Source organism: Gavia stellata, chromosome 2, assembly GCF_030936135.1.
Source record: "Gavia stellata isolate bGavSte3 chromosome 2, bGavSte3.hap2, whole genome shotgun sequence".
NCBI classification, from domain to species: Eukaryota; Metazoa; Chordata; class Aves; order Gaviiformes; family Gaviidae; genus Gavia; species Gavia stellata.
In genome coordinates this window covers 80291505-80306996 of record NC_082595.1, presented here as the reverse complement: position 1 = coordinate 80306996, position 15492 = coordinate 80291505, and the positions used below count along the sequence as shown (strand labels likewise).

At 36.6% G+C, this 15492-nt stretch overlaps 1 protein-coding gene across 1 annotated transcript in view; it reads left to right on the top strand.

Annotated features, from left to right (window-relative positions):
* COL19A1 (collagen type XIX alpha 1 chain) overlaps positions 1–15492 on the top strand; it is a 201151-nt gene that overhangs the window by 158726 nt on the left and 26933 nt on the right. Inside the window, exons 28-36 of the mRNA XM_059829068.1 lie at positions 1248–1283; positions 1390–1443; positions 1530–1583; positions 6854–6895; positions 7724–7777; positions 8608–8661; positions 11758–11811; positions 12751–12804; positions 14920–14964. Of these exons, the coding sequence (XP_059685051.1) occupies positions 1248–1283; positions 1390–1443; positions 1530–1583; positions 6854–6895; positions 7724–7777; positions 8608–8661; positions 11758–11811; positions 12751–12804; positions 14920–14964 (447 nt within the window). The remainder of the gene's footprint in view (positions 1–1247; positions 1284–1389; positions 1444–1529; positions 1584–6853; positions 6896–7723; positions 7778–8607; positions 8662–11757; positions 11812–12750; positions 12805–14919; positions 14965–15492) is intronic.

Genomic DNA, 15492 nt, shown 5'->3' with positions numbered 1-15492 from the left:
AGTAAACAAAGCATAGTCAAAAGCCATGCCATGAACTCCTTTCCAACTTGACTCCCAACTCAGCATCTTTTCCTTTTATCCAGACCCAGAAAGATCTAGTGCTAAGTGAGAAATGGAAGCCCTGGAGAACTGAAAGAGTCAGTGGCTACTTTACAGATGAGCTTCCTGGTGATGGTGTTGAGACACTTTCAGACTAACTGTGTCTGTTTCTAAGCAGCAATTGTTTGCAGTTGTCAGCAAAATCCAGGATGAGTATTGGTACAAGAGAAGAGGTATACTCAACATTGTAGATGATGACATTTTGAAATCCATGGTGGTACTGGAAAAGGCAAAGACACATGGAAGAGATGTGGAAAGCTTTGCATCAGCTCCTAGCTTTTGCATTTGTGATGACTGCTAAGTACAAGCTTAGGTCTACTGCTTATAAATGAGAGCCTTACAGTGCCAGGTACTATGCTAGAAAATAGTAAAGTCCTGATTTTGCACAGCTTGCTTCACGCGTTTCTGTGCAGTTTAAATTCAAACATGAATGCAGCGTATCTACAGCATTCATACAAAATAACTTTCATAGCAATAACTGTTTCAGTTATTCAGCTTGTTTCCCAGGTTTCTTTCTTTCTATTGCCTTTAAGTAAAGCCATCTGCAGTGTCTTCAGAGTATTCAGTAAAAAAATTGATGGTATTGATGGTGTAGATGGTAGGTGGTACATGTTATTACATGAGTTCTACTGAGGTGAATAGAGCAATCTTTCTTCAGTCCAGACCAATATAGTCAACTGATACACTTCAGTTTATTGACAGGACTCAGGTACAGAGAGAAAATGTTTGAGAAAGGTGACTAGAGAGTCACACTGAGATCTTACTCTAAAATACTAAACCTTAAAAATAATTTATTCAGTTAAAATATTTTCAAGTCTGAATTTTAAAAATTACCCATTTATATTTAAATAATCTAATTTGTTTTTATTCAACTGAAAATCAGCTTTTCTTACGAATCTCCTAGCTAAATAGCAAGTTTCACCACAGATCATTATTCTTTGGTATTACTTGCCCTTAAAAATGGGCTTCAGCAAAATCTTGAATTTTCTAATTTTGTCAAAATTAGATTTGGATTTAAAGCCAAACCTTAGTGCAAGTCTTTCTTGCAATGCGAACCACACCAATATCCACATTCAGTATTTTTTTATGGAGTTCATCTCCCTTACCCCAAAAAGTGTAGCTACTGATTATTTGGAGTTCTCTTGCAGGGTCCTATAGGTCCAACTGGATCAGCAGGTGTGCAGGTAGGATATAAGCTTTCTCTTTAGTATAAAAAAATTAATTTAGTTTAAGAAGTTGACAATAAAAGAAAAATATTCCTAAATCCTAAATGACCTTTCCTGCTCTTAGGGCCCTAGGGGACCCCCAGGATTACCAGGAACTCCAGGTACCCCTGGTATTAATGTAAGTGACAGTTCTCTATATATACAGCAAAAAGACGTGTTCCTCGTCAATGATTTAAGGCCATCGAATTTTACATTTGTTTCTAGGGCACTCCAGGAAGAGATGGAAAGCCAGGACTACCAGGCCCTCCAGGTGATCCTGTACGTATACAGAGAAAGGTTGTGCATTTTCTTTGGTGCAAATATTTTGTTTAAAGGAGGTGAAATAACCTAGCAAGTCAAGAAGTCCAATTGATTAAATTAATTTGATTTTTCAATTATTATATCCTTTGGGGGTTTTTGTACTTGATTATATTGCAGTATAAATTAAACTTATGTTAACATGTACAGGATAGATACCTTGTTTTCAGGTGTTACAGTTTGTATACTAGAGTTTCTGCCAGGCTATAACTTGGCATAGTGTTCCTCAGCCTCAGAAGCAGTTTTGCATAATGCAAATTTTCAGGAGCATAGTTTGATAACTCCAGTTAAAAGATTGAAGAGAAAAGTCTGGGGATTCCAAAGTTAATTTTGCTATGGCATAGAAAGAAGACATTAATTTTTGATGAAATTCTGAGAATAGTTAGTCTCTAATGCAATAAATTCCTTTTAGCACTAATGAAAAGTTAAATGGCTGGGTTTGCAGACAAAAACACTAAATAAATTCTGATCCTTCACCACACTTTAGGAGTTATCATCCCCTCTTGGGTATGTGTTACAGCAATGATTTGTATTTAACAATGCTATAGCTTTACTGATTTTGTGAAGTCCAGCACAACAAGATCCAGAAAGCCTGTACATACCTCAGACCAAACTGTACCCTTAAAGATAATTGAGTATTTTACATGGGAGTCAGGAGTGTCCAATGTGCATATCTGCAAAACTGGCATAAAGGCAAAACTTCAGTCATTATTCCTGCTCCTGTCTGGAGTCCCAACAACTACCTCAAAACTCTGAAAAAGCAAATTTCTCTTTAGAAACAAATGCTTACAGTGGCTTTTATGATAGCAAATGAAGCTTTCTGAATTCCCTGAGTGATTGTTCAATATAAATAAAATATAATAATATAAATAAAGTAAATAAAAATCTGTAGATGGTTGGAAGAAACAAACAAAAACCAGAGCTTAAAAAAAATTGTTAAACTCACCTGTGATCCTATCGGTTTTATAGGATTTGATATTTCCCAAGAGATTTTATTCAAAGGCACAGTTTTCAAAACAACAGGGAGACACAGTGATAGTATTTATTTGAGACATGTCAGAAGAAAGGAAAATAAAAATTACAAAACCTAACATTTGAACTGTATTATGTCCTTTAGCAAAATCTCTGCTCCTTACCAAGGCATGAATTTGGCTTTTTCACTGAGTGAACAGAGTATCTCATCAGTCTCAGTCTGTCTCTTTAGCAATTCTTCACATACCTGACCATCGCGCATACTCCTTAAATGCAGAGGCTTGCATCATCTTATGAGTGAGGTCCATCTCCAAGGGTCCAGCAATGCAAATCTAAGGCAAGGTTTCCCAGACTAGTCTGCAGACTGCTGATAGCCTGTAAAGAGATTAGAAATGCTCCAGAGCTGCTGAAGGAGTGCATTAGGCAGTAAAATATATTGTGCTGGCTGAATATGAGCCAGCAGTGTGCCCAGGTGGCCAAGAAGGCCAACGGCATCCTGGCCTGTATCAGAAATAGTGTGGCCAGCAGGAGTAGGGAGGTGATGGTGCCCCTGTACTTGGCGCTGACAAGGCCGCACCTCGAATCCTGTGTTCAGTTTTGGGCCCCTCACTACAAGAAAGATGTTGAGGTGCTGGAGCGTGTCCAGAGAAGGGCGACGAAGCTGGTGAGGGGTCTGGAGCACAAGTCTTATGAGGAGTGGCTGAGGGAACTGGGGTTGTTCAGTCTGGAGAAGAGGAGGCTGAGGGGAGACCTCATCGCTCTCTACAACTACCTGAAAGGACATTGCAGAGAGGTGGGTGTTGGCCTCTTCTCCCAAGTGACGAGTGACAGGACAAGAGGAAATGGCCTCAAGTTGCGCCAGGGGAGGTTCAGACTGGATATTAGGAAAAATTTCTTTACTGAGAGTGGTGAGACACTGGAATAAACTGCCCAGGGAGGTGGTGGAGTCACCATCCCTGGAGGTGTTCAAGGAACATGTGGACGAGGCATTGTGGGACATGGTTTAATGGGCATGGTGGTGTTTGTTGGTTGATGGTTGGACTTGATGATCTTACAGGTCTTTTCCAACCTTAGTGATTCTGTGATTCTGTAATTCTGTGCTTTCAGTTAAACATTTGATGGTACAGGTCATGGCAGTCCACAAGTAAGCCTGAGGATTGACAACAAGGAGCTTATGGAGGGATAAACTAGCCCCAAAATCACACAAAGATTTAATCTCTGAGAGAATAGTCGGCTTTCTCCAGAGAAGAGCCTGGGAACTAGCTAGCACATATGTGCTGTTGATTATCAGGGATCAGGATGGTGATTCTGATCAGTTAGTTCCTTGGTTCCTGCATTAGTGAACTAACTGGTCCAGTGCTTTAAGATACACTTAAGAGTATCAGTAGCTCTTCAAAGGCCTAAAATCAGTACGTAAAAGCAGGTCTATTGCTGGCATTGAGTATGAAGGTAGAACTCAAGTCAGAGAGTCACAAAGATTGAGATATAAAATGAGCTTCAGTTATGAGCAGATATAAAAACAACAAGAAAAAGGCACTGTGAATACAATTATTTGAAAGACCAGTAAAGTCTATTATTTAATAATCATGGAGATCAAATTATAGATCGTGCAGAGAAAGCTGAATAATTCAGTGGCTTTTCACTGTCCATTGAAAGAAATTACTTTTCAGACAATACATAAAATGAATTTTAATGAATATAATCGAAAAAAGAATTAGTTAAAGAGGTTTTAGATACAGCATGAAGATCTGGTGTAATTCACCCAAAGAATGAATCAAAGCAATCTCTAAGTGATTAGCAGTCACCTTTGAGTACTTTGAGAAAGATGCAGCTTTTGAGGAAGGGAGAGATGCTAACAGAAAACATGTCTTCATAAAAGGTGAATAAAAAGGGAACCAGAGTATAATAAGTCAGTTGAAAAAAGTTTGATTGCAGGAAAGATATGAAATATTTTTTAAAAAAAAAAATTCTAAGTACCAGTGATATGAATGATAAAGTGGAAACACAAGATGGCATAATTTTGGGAAGAACCAGTCATGGAATAAATCAGATTTCTGTCTTTGAAAAGTTACATTTCTTGGGAAAGACAGGGAAACAGTCATGTTCTATACCTTGGCTTCAATAAAACTTTGAGACTGTCCTCATGATGTTTTTATAAGCAAGCAAAAAATGCTCTTTAAGTAATTGCCATATAGTTATTGCTTATCAAAAAATATGGATATGAGTGTCTATCAATAGATTACTGTCAAACTTGGAAAGAGAGGTCTCTCCCATGCCTGCTTCTTATCAGTGATTTAATTTGATTAGGATAAGTAGATATAAACTCTGCAGTTGGACTGGGAAAGATTGCTAGCTTTTTGAAGATACAATCAAAACTTAAAATTCAGAGACAGTCTGAAGTCACAAGGTTAAACTTGAGACAGATGAGCATAAAATGCTTAATAAGAAAAAACAAAATCCCTAAGTAGAATAGGTCTGGAAGGCACAGTGCACTGTAAACTAAATGTAAGTAAAAAATCTGATGCCAATGTTAAACGGACAGGTCTAAATGATAAAACTTACTAACAACAGAATTATTGCCTTTCGCTCTCTTGAAACAGTCTTCTCTTGGGAGGGAACATTTTTAAAGGAAGATGTAGCAAGCAGGAGTGAGTCTGGAGAATTAAGGCCATTTTAACATTTTCAAAAGCCCAGCATATATCATACACTTATTCAGAGTTCAGCATACAAAGCTATGACTCTACAGTACGTGTGCAGCTAGGCTGGACTAGCTATACGTACAGAGCAGACGAACGGTATGGCACAAACACAGTGGGCTTGCTCTCGTACCTGGTGTGCCCTTGCAGCTGGATGTTAGGACACTTTTACACTGAGGGTTTCGGGGCCTGTACCATCAAATGATACTGCAGCTAAAATAAGAACATTAGAAAAGAGGAGGGACTGGGAAATAACACTTGTGTAGTCCAGTGGAAAGACCAACAGGTGACATAGTAATAGCCTGCCTGTCTGTAAAATGTTGTCACAAGGAAAAGGATGAAAAGTCAGGCCATGTAGGGACACGGTTGTTTTTAAGTCTTGTTAGAGGTTTTTAAGAGCAGGTGACACTGTCTATGTACAGGTAACCTTTTTGCAGAGGATGGACTTTATACCTTATATAGTTCTGTCCTTAAGTTGTGTTAGGTGGCTATGTCTCACACTTGAAAACTTCTCAGCATTTTTTCAAAGGTGATGATGCTACCCTGTAGATGGTGTACTCCTGATTACACTTACGGTTAAGTATGTTCAGCAGTGCTTCTCTTAAACTGGTATTTGACACCCATTGCTACCAACCGACAGTTTTTTCTAATATGCTGCAAAAGTGCTTGCATTTTATTTTTCTTCTTCAAGATGGAAATGATTGAAACAGGCTGAACAAAAACACTAACTAATTTTGAATGTGTCTAATTTTATAGTATGCCCAGGGCTATTTTTACTTTAGCAATTGCAAGAAGAAGAAATGAGCACTGGTAATTGAAGAGTCCGTTTGTGAGTGAAGCTGATGATAACCAGTTCAATCAGTTTTTACTGGGAGTCTTTAAATATACATTTAATGACAGCACTTGCAAATCTGAGATATATTGCAGTACAGTGTAAACCTATTGATTGAGCTTTAAATGGGTTAGCTTTAGTATTGGTAGCAATTTAGCAGTGGCACCACAGAGTTTTGCACTAATTCTTAATGTTTAAAGGCAGAACAAAATACTATATATGTTACTCACATTGCTGTAGCTGGATTATTTCCAGTATCTGAGCTAGTTTATTGAAGTTAGCTTTGTCATCTCCACAATTCATGCTACAGTTCACAGTAGAGTCAAAGCTTAGGAGAAAGCAGAAGGAAAACAATTGAAGAGAATCAGGTGAGAATAGTCTGTGAGACTTTCCAATAGCGGTAAGTTGTTGCTGGTATGCTACAAAAACAACAATATATTATTATTATTATTTTAAAGTGAGGTTTACTGTGTTCTGGAGTTATGCTGTTGTCATGGTTTAAGGAACTTCACTGAAGTAACAACGAATTACATTGTTAGGTTGGATAGACAGCAATATTTAACTATATTTGAAACCCTGATTTCTCTTTTGAGTTTTCATAAAAAATAGCTTCAAGCAATATATATGTAATCAGCTATGTGTGTAACAATATAAACTTTAGAAACAATGAGAACCCATCAGAATCGGTAGTGTTGTGTAAAACATTAACTCCAGCTGTCTTTTAATTTCAGATTGCACTGCCACTTGTGGGAGACATGGGTGCTATACTGAAGGTAAACATTTTCAGAGGTTAAATATCTTTCTTTACTATAAGCATGCTTTTTAAACCAAAAAATGCACTTGAAAGTTTCTATAGGTTCAATTCTGACCTTCTTGGCTAACCTAAAATAATTTTGAGATTTTTGATGATTTTTTTTTTAAATACTCAAGAAAGAGATTATCCTATTCTACTGTCCTTTATTAATACATGTACTTAGGGTTTATTGACTTTCTCATTCCCAAATGAGTCTATCTTTGGGCTTTTCCCTGATTCTTTCTGTTTGTAATTGTATTGTCTTTCTCCTGTACATGCTCTTCTACCTCTTTGTCAGTTCTCTCTCTTACTGATTATTTATGCTTCACTCTTCATTTCTCTTTGTTTTGTGGTTAGCACTTCTATAAGATTGTAATTTAGCTGGAAAATGCTTCTCTCAACAAAGCAGGAATCATTCACTTCAGAATAACTATAGATTTGAAGCTGGTGAGAGTAACAAGTAGCCTTCATCTTTACCTAATCCTTAAAAGGAAGATGGTTTGCTCAAACCTAAACACAGGTGTGTCTGGGACTATCCAAAATGAAGGCATTTACAAGTCCTCTCAAAATGAAACTAAAAATTTGTTAGCATGGTTTGAGTAGAGTGTGTGAGGGATGGGGAGGGAGACAGGGAAGGATATCTGAACAAGTATATTGTGTAGAAGAGAGAAAGGACTGAAGAGAAGGCTTTTGGGGTAAAATGAAGGGATGGTCACAAAGGCAGGAAGGAAGCAGTCTGCATAGATCAGACCTTCTCCCCATGTGACAAAATGGTTATTTGTCACTTTGCTTTGTGTCTGTTCTTCAGGGTGATCCCGGCACAAGAGGTCCTCCAGGCATCCCTGGTAGAGAAGGGCCAAAGGTAAGTTTTGAAGAGAGAACTTCACATTGTTTTGTTGCTTGTTAAAAGTAAAAGGCCAGACTCTTACCTATGACAGTCTTGACATCCCTGTAACATCTGAGCAGCCTAAAGGTTCAAACAATTTTTACGGTTCAGCCCTCTTCCTGTGTCAGTTTGCCTCTCATCTCAGGAAAGTGAGCAAAATATCCCGAGTTGAATCCCAAGCCAGGATAGCTCTTCTGTGTCTTGTGTTCATTAAAGCTAGCTCAGATTTGACTGTCCAGTAATGCATTGCCATCTGTAGGCTTATTTTAGGTGAGTCAGTCACACAAGAATCCCACGGTGAAGAAGGAAACTTCCCGTGTCTCCCTCAAGTGTGCAACAGCTGGACCACCCTGTGCCTTTGCACCTTTTTCCTCTGGGAGAAATGCAGCCATTTCACTGGGAATTGAAGTTTCATTGATGTCCATCAAACTTCTCCTTCACTGTAATTGGGTCAAATGCCATGTGGTTTGCCATACAGAAATCCCCCATAGTTGAGCGTAATTCCCTGAAAGTGTACTTTCTCCATTTGGACAAGCATTTAAGCTCTTTGGTATTAATAAGATGTCTCCATCAGGCCTTTTGGCTAGTTTGGTTACTAGGTCAAAAACACTCATTTCCTTTCACCTCGATGGGAGGCATATTTTAAAGCTTTCAGGTAGTTTTAGCCTTTTTTTCTGTTTTAGGCACTACTGCTGTAAGGTCTTCATGCTAGCATATATTAAATATGGGTCATAAAATGTCCTACAGAGCATGAAATTCGTGGTTCTCTAATAGAAAGTATTTGTTTGAATGTTACATTTTCATAGGGAAGCAAAGGTGAACGTGGATTTCCTGGGCTTGCTGGAGAGAAGGGCGATGAGGTAAAATGACTTCATTTCTATAGCGCTTACATTCTTATCTGAACCTGAATAAAGATCTAGACTGAGAATGAAATGCACAGAATGTTACTTGGTTCTTTAAAACTGCTGAGATAGTCATGTATTGCTATAACTAGCCCTTGATCCTGAATTTTCAACAAGATTAAATGCTATTATTCAATGAAATAACATCTATTTAATTTTTGTCTGAGGATTTTTGCTCATGTGTATATTTTAAAGCCTCACATACATTTAAATGCTAATTTTTAAGAGTATAGGATAGAGCAATAAATAGGCAAATGCCAAATATTTTCAGAAAATACTTCATGTTTTATAACATATTTACCTTTATTGTGTCACTTCCCCTTTAGAATTCACTTTAAAAAACATTCCATTAGGCAAATACTCTGATGGGAACAGTCACTGCAGCAATTACTATTAAGTGGAAACTGGAAAATGTTTGAAAAGACTGAATTTAAAATATTTACAGTATTTTGCATCATATACTGCATTCTTAGAGTTATTTTTATGTCATTGTGGAGAAGGAAAAAAGTCACATAACTTGTGGTCCCAAATCCAAAATAGCTGCTGTAGCTTTCATTTTAAATTGAAATACTTGCAGTTAACAGTTCAAGAGTAATCTCTATCCAAAAAAAAAAAAAAATATATCACCAAAGCAGAAGCTATTAAGCAAATGAATCTGAGTAAATAAATTAATTTTCTGGTGACCTTAGCCAACTGAAAGAGTTAAAATAAGTAGTCTGTTACAAAATACTTGGTGAACACTCCGAAATTCCAAAATACTTAACTGGCATTGTCAAATGATGTACTACTTGCTTGTAATTTGGGAGTGCTAGCTACAAGAGAAAGCACCTGGAAAATATGAAAGGAAAGCTTATTAATTGACGGATTTGTAATACTTTATGAGCGTTTTACATTGGCGCTAAGGCTATAATATTGTAAGAATTTGCAAACAGTAGTAGAATGAGAATAATTTTTTAAAAAAATCTGTGTTCGTTGGGATCCTTGCCTTCCAAAAGTAAGCAGTTACATGAGAAAAAAAAAAGATGCAGCAAAAGCATTAGATATGTATTCCTGCTACTGCTTTGCCCCAGAATTTAGCAGATTGTTGAAAGTATCATGCTTATTTTTCCTCTTGTTTTTACATGATCTATAGATCTCATTATGTCTTTGCTTCTTAAAAGCAAGTGCCTCCTGAGGTGGGATTTAGAACATATACCTTAAAATGATGGGCCAGCTGTTAGTGAAGCCCAAGCAGAATTTTACTTAAAAAATAAATGGGAAAGTAACACATCCTTTGTGTGCCCCCTATAGGGTACCTCTACATTTCAACCCTACCAGTCTGAGGCGTTAGCAAAGCAGTTTCAACAATTCAGATACTATTTAACTGCAGTGAATCAAGTGAGATATTAGAGGCAATTAAGAAGGTATTAAAGGAAAGGCAAGATTATAACTGGCAGTTAGGTTTTTTAAAGGACTCCAGAGTAAATTAATCCTATTTTTTTTTAAATTTATTCAGTCGGGTGCTGTGCTATGTTAGTAAGTTAGCTATTCACATGCTTCTTCACTGTTTGATAGCTGGTTAGCTGCCTTAGCTTCGATATTTTCAGTGTTTAGCAGGAGCTTTTGATAACAACATTATAAGGCTGCAAGTGAATTTATTTTCAGAAACACGTATGAAAGAGTTTACAGAGTTTAAAAGTAATTTTTTTACTAATTTACAGATTTTAAAAGAATGCATTTATTTGCATTTTTATGATTTGGTTAGCATGGGAAGGGGAAGAGAGATTGAGAAGCCCACATGAAGCTCTTTGAAATACACTCATAAACTTCCACGTGCTTTCAAATAGCCCTTTAATCTTTGTTGAAGCTTAGTTCTCTTCCCTTTTAAAACATTCCTTTTTTTTCAGGGAAGGGTTTTTTCTAACATCAGTAATAAGAATTACAGCAAACATTCCTTTGGCTTCATATTCATTTTCCAGGGGACTGTACCATCAAAGTAATTCAAAAAGAGAAGAGAACATATTAGCAGTTGGCTTGCCACTCTAAAAAGCTGCAGAGGTGGATCAATGTCCTCTGTGTGTACGAGCAAGAAAGGGAAATCAATGTCTCTCTCCATCTCCACATCTTTCCTGATTTATTTCTGTCTGAAGTTTTTCCCTCAGTCTCTCCCTCAGAGCCACTATTTCAGGGCCTCTGGCCTCTACGGTTTTCTAGACTACCCCCTTAGCCATGCCTTCTTAAACACTGCATTTGACATGAGAAATACGCCTTTTCTAAGGTGATTCCTCTTGTCAGAGGATAGGCACCCTGTGTAGATAAAATTAATCACTGCTGGGAGGGACCTATTTCCTTTCATGGATTATAGGGGAAACCGAGAGCGATTAGCTCTCATTAGTACATGACTTTTATGTGTCTAAAATTGCACCTAAGCCTGGTGTGTGGCAGAGGAAAGACTATAGTGACATGCAGGCTTGTCTCAAATCCTATTTGTATCCACTGTAGTAAGTTGCACACCTGTATGTTTAGTAAGTGGATACCAGAATCCATCAATTTCCAGGCAATCAAATAGAGTAAGAGCAGGAAAGTAGCTCATTAAATACTATGAAAAATTTCATGTTCCATTATCAAAAAAGCAAAATCTATAGGTCAGGCAGAAAGCATCATTGCATTTAGATAGCATCAGGTAACATTGAGAAGTCTGAGCAGATGTCTTCTCACCAGCAAAAAAACCTTTTAGTAATAGAAAATAGAAAATTAATCTCTAAGGAAAAGTCAGATGTCCTGCTCTTATTTGCACAACTAAAGACAAAAAGATATACAGGACATAAGCTAACAATGTGAAAGGTTGAAGGACAAGTGATGTTTATCAGTCAGGCAAGAAGTTGCCTCTAACCTTGTTCAAGGATAATCTCTTCCCTGCATGGTGAGGTTTTTCTTCATTCCTAAAAATAATGCCAATCTTTTAGATGAAAATGTGCTTTAATATAGTTATAATACTGCTGGACATGCTGAATATAAGTAGTTTTTGAGGTATAAGTAGGAGAGGAAATAGACATATGCTCTTTTAATTTCCAGGGCCTTCAAGGTGCTCCTGGACTGCCAGGCACACCAGGACCCAGTGGACCATCTGTAAGTGTGTGGTATCACCGGTGTTCTAGTCTATCTCTGCAGAGGTTGCTATAACTGTCTAGTAAAGCTTCACATTCTTAGTTTCTTGTCCTTTCTTTTGGCTGTTAGGAGAGTAATAATAAAATCTTACCCATACTCGCTCTAATAAAAGAAACTATGTTGTGAGTTGATGTTACTGAAAATACTGTAATTGCCTGGGCTCAAAGTTCATGTAACTTAAATGGGTTTGGAGTTTTGGCATTACTAGAGACTCTGTGAGGTTACGTGACTTATGATGTGCAAACTTGCAGTTAATTATGTATTTGTACCCAAGTTACAGTAATAATGTTAGCAATAAAAATCTAAAAATAATTCCAGCTAGGCATTCTGAAAACATTTAACACTGAAACCAAGTAATCATTTGGTTTCACAGTTAAAGAAGTATGAGAATAAGCTGTCAATATTTGAAGTCACTGAAAAGTATCATTGAAAATGTTGGTGTTTCTGGGAAAACTCGCCTTGGAAATTTTTTTAAATCTTATTTTCTACATACCAGATGGGATCACGTTAGTTAGCATCATCATTATTCATTCCTAGGTTGCTGACAATACTAATGTTTCCCTTTCAAAAATTGTAGCACATTTATAAAGTTTAATGTGGAACATATAAATCAACATTTTAGCAGTAAAGCATGATTCTTAGCAGTATCAAGAGGTGCCAGTTAAGGTCAGTGCATTTAGTCTGCCAAGGTGAAAATGCAACCGCAAACACAAGTTTTACCCTTCAAAGGACAGAAGGACACAGCTGTTGTATCAAACAGAGGAGAAATATTTAAACCTGGAGGAGAAGCATAACTGGGTTTAAATTACCTCCAAACAGTACAAGTTTTATTAGCTGCAGTGCAAAAATACTGTGTTTCATTGTTTCTTAACTAATATAACCCAATGCTGTGTTGTGCAGGGAGTAACAGGAAGACCTGGACATCCCGGTCCAGCAGGGTCAAAAGGCGAAAAGGTATTCCTTCTTTTAAGTCTTAGTAAAGATCTGCGAAGGTTTTGCAATCCCATTACGCTCCTATGTTTTGGGGTTTTTTTAACATAGAGTGCAAACAAGAACTTGAGGTACATATTAAAATTAATTTTTATTTGTGTCTTAATGGAAGTACTTTCTCCAAACAATGCCATATGTATGGGCTTATGTTTTGAAGTATAGTCTTTATGGTGTATGTAAGTTGCAGAGAATGTTCTCTAAGTATGACATATTATATAAAATTCAGCAAAGCAAAAATATGTTTGTGAAGTAGTGTATGACTAATTACTCCTGGCTCTGCTTCTTATTCTTTTACCAGTATTTTAGTCAAAAATGATTGCATACTTTATAAGTGCTTCACAATTACTGAAAGTTATTGAGTATAAGTTATTCTGCAAAAATATATAAGCTTCCTTTATACTTAATTTACAATGTCATAGCACTGCTTTTTATCAATGTTTTATGTTCTCTTTTATCAGGCACTCAAAATTATCCATTATAGCTAAGAGGTCATATTCATTTCCTGGGCACCTCAGATCAGTGAAATACAGCAGACACAAACTTAATTTGCTCAAAATACTTTCTAGGACAAGTTCTCCATTTTGTATATGAATACACTTTTCTGAAGTTTTTTTCAGCTTTAGCCTGAAGTTTTCCAGGCATAGCACTGCTACATCAATGTATGTGATCCTACTAATACTCTACAAAACCTTGACTCTGGTATGACTAAGAAAGGAAACTATTTTGTAAAGCTCTGAAATTATTTCAGTATAAAAATTGATTGAGAGCTGTCTCCTTGCAGACCATAATAGCAAAAATTTTCTACGCTTATTTCCTTTTTATGTAACCTTTTATTTCCTTTATGCAAAACACAAGTCTTTGTTAGTTCCTTGTTTATAATTCACAAACGGGTGGGAATGAGAGGCCACTGCTCTATAACTAGTGTCTTATCAATCAAAAAGGGCAAAAGTCCAATGGCTGAAGAGTGATGAAGTAAACTGAAATATAGCCAGAGTAATTTCCTCATCCTTCGTTCATCTGGGGAATATATTTGACGAATGATGATATAATATGGTCTCTGAAGTATAGTATTTTTATTCTCTGTGAAGTACTCCAAATCACCCTTTGGAGGCTGACAGTTTCTGTCATTAGCAGGACCATTTGGAAATTATCCTAGTACAAACATTTAATTACAATTATATTTTTCTGGTGAGCTAATTATTGCCATTGAACACTTAGCTTGACTTTTGTCACCTTAATAATTTTAAATATACAGCCTAAGTGTCTACTGACATATGTTTAATGAGATCCAATGATGTCAGTGAAAAATTCTGGCAGACTTGTTCCAAATTATACAGTGTTTTTAACTGAATCGTACAGATGAGATTTTGAAAAGATCTTGTTTGGGAAATTTGATGTTGAAACCTTTGTAACTCTATACTGTTCAGAGACCCCACCATTCTGCTGGGGCAAAAACTCAGAAGCTTTTTTTTTTTAATGTAAGCAATTCAATGCATGTCAGCAGAGCAGACTACAGATACGGGTAACCACAGATTAATATTTTACAATAAAAACCAAAAAGATATTGATTACATCTCTTAATAAAGAAGATCTTTATTTTTATTCAGTGTGTTTCTAAATAAACTGAACTTCTGAAACTGTAGCTCTTCTTTATTTACCTGTGAATGATCAACTGAGGATTGTCTTTTGCAAAATAATATACAAAGCATAAAATGAATGTTAACTTTTATCTGCCAGTTGTTTAGAAATTGATATTAACAACTCTATTTTTCTTCCTCTCCCTCCTGGTATATATTAAGTGTTTCACAACCCAGGTTACCACTACTACATTGCCACAAGGAGGTTACTACACATAAAGCATCAAGTAACTAACAAAATAAAAAACTAGTATAAAGTAATGATTAATAACTTGCCTAAAGCTTAAGCAGGAGCTGGGCAGGAGGATTTATGCTTGATATTACCTGTTCTTATTGACTGTATCTGTTGTTTATTGTCATTATGGTCATCATAGCTTGGGTATGGAATAGATCTGGACATCAGTTACAGTAAATGAGTTATATGATTCTCTTGCTGTACTAGGGTAGTGAAGGTTCTCCTGGGAAACCTGGACCACCTGGGCCTCCGGTGAGACATTTTGTTTTGTAATTTGAATGTTGTATTAGGAACAACATACCTGTGAGTAAAATGTAATGTAATATAAAGAACTGACTGTCAATCTAATACGTATTAATAGTGCAGGATGACAACAATGTCTTTTTGCAAAAGGTTTCTGTATTCCTTTTTTTTCTTGTGATTCATCGCTAAGATCAGGTCACTAAAGCCATACTAGAAACTTGGTCAAATGAGTTAATCTTGGTGTCCAATGTTATTAGAGTAATTTAGACAGCTTGGTTACCTGAGATCAGGGAACTCGGGGAACCTCCGGGAAGTCCGGGGAGCTCACTGGACTCCAAATTAACTGGAATAGTACCTAACACAAAATTAATTGTGGAGAATTAAAATAACAATAAATATCAAAATGTAATGTTCACTGAGATTTACAGGTTTCTGGTTTTGTAATATAAAAAAAGTTCCGAGCTTCATTGGTATGTATCTTATGTTCTTACTGAAATGTCTGGAATTTTTGAAAAATTGATCGAGAACAAAAATGAT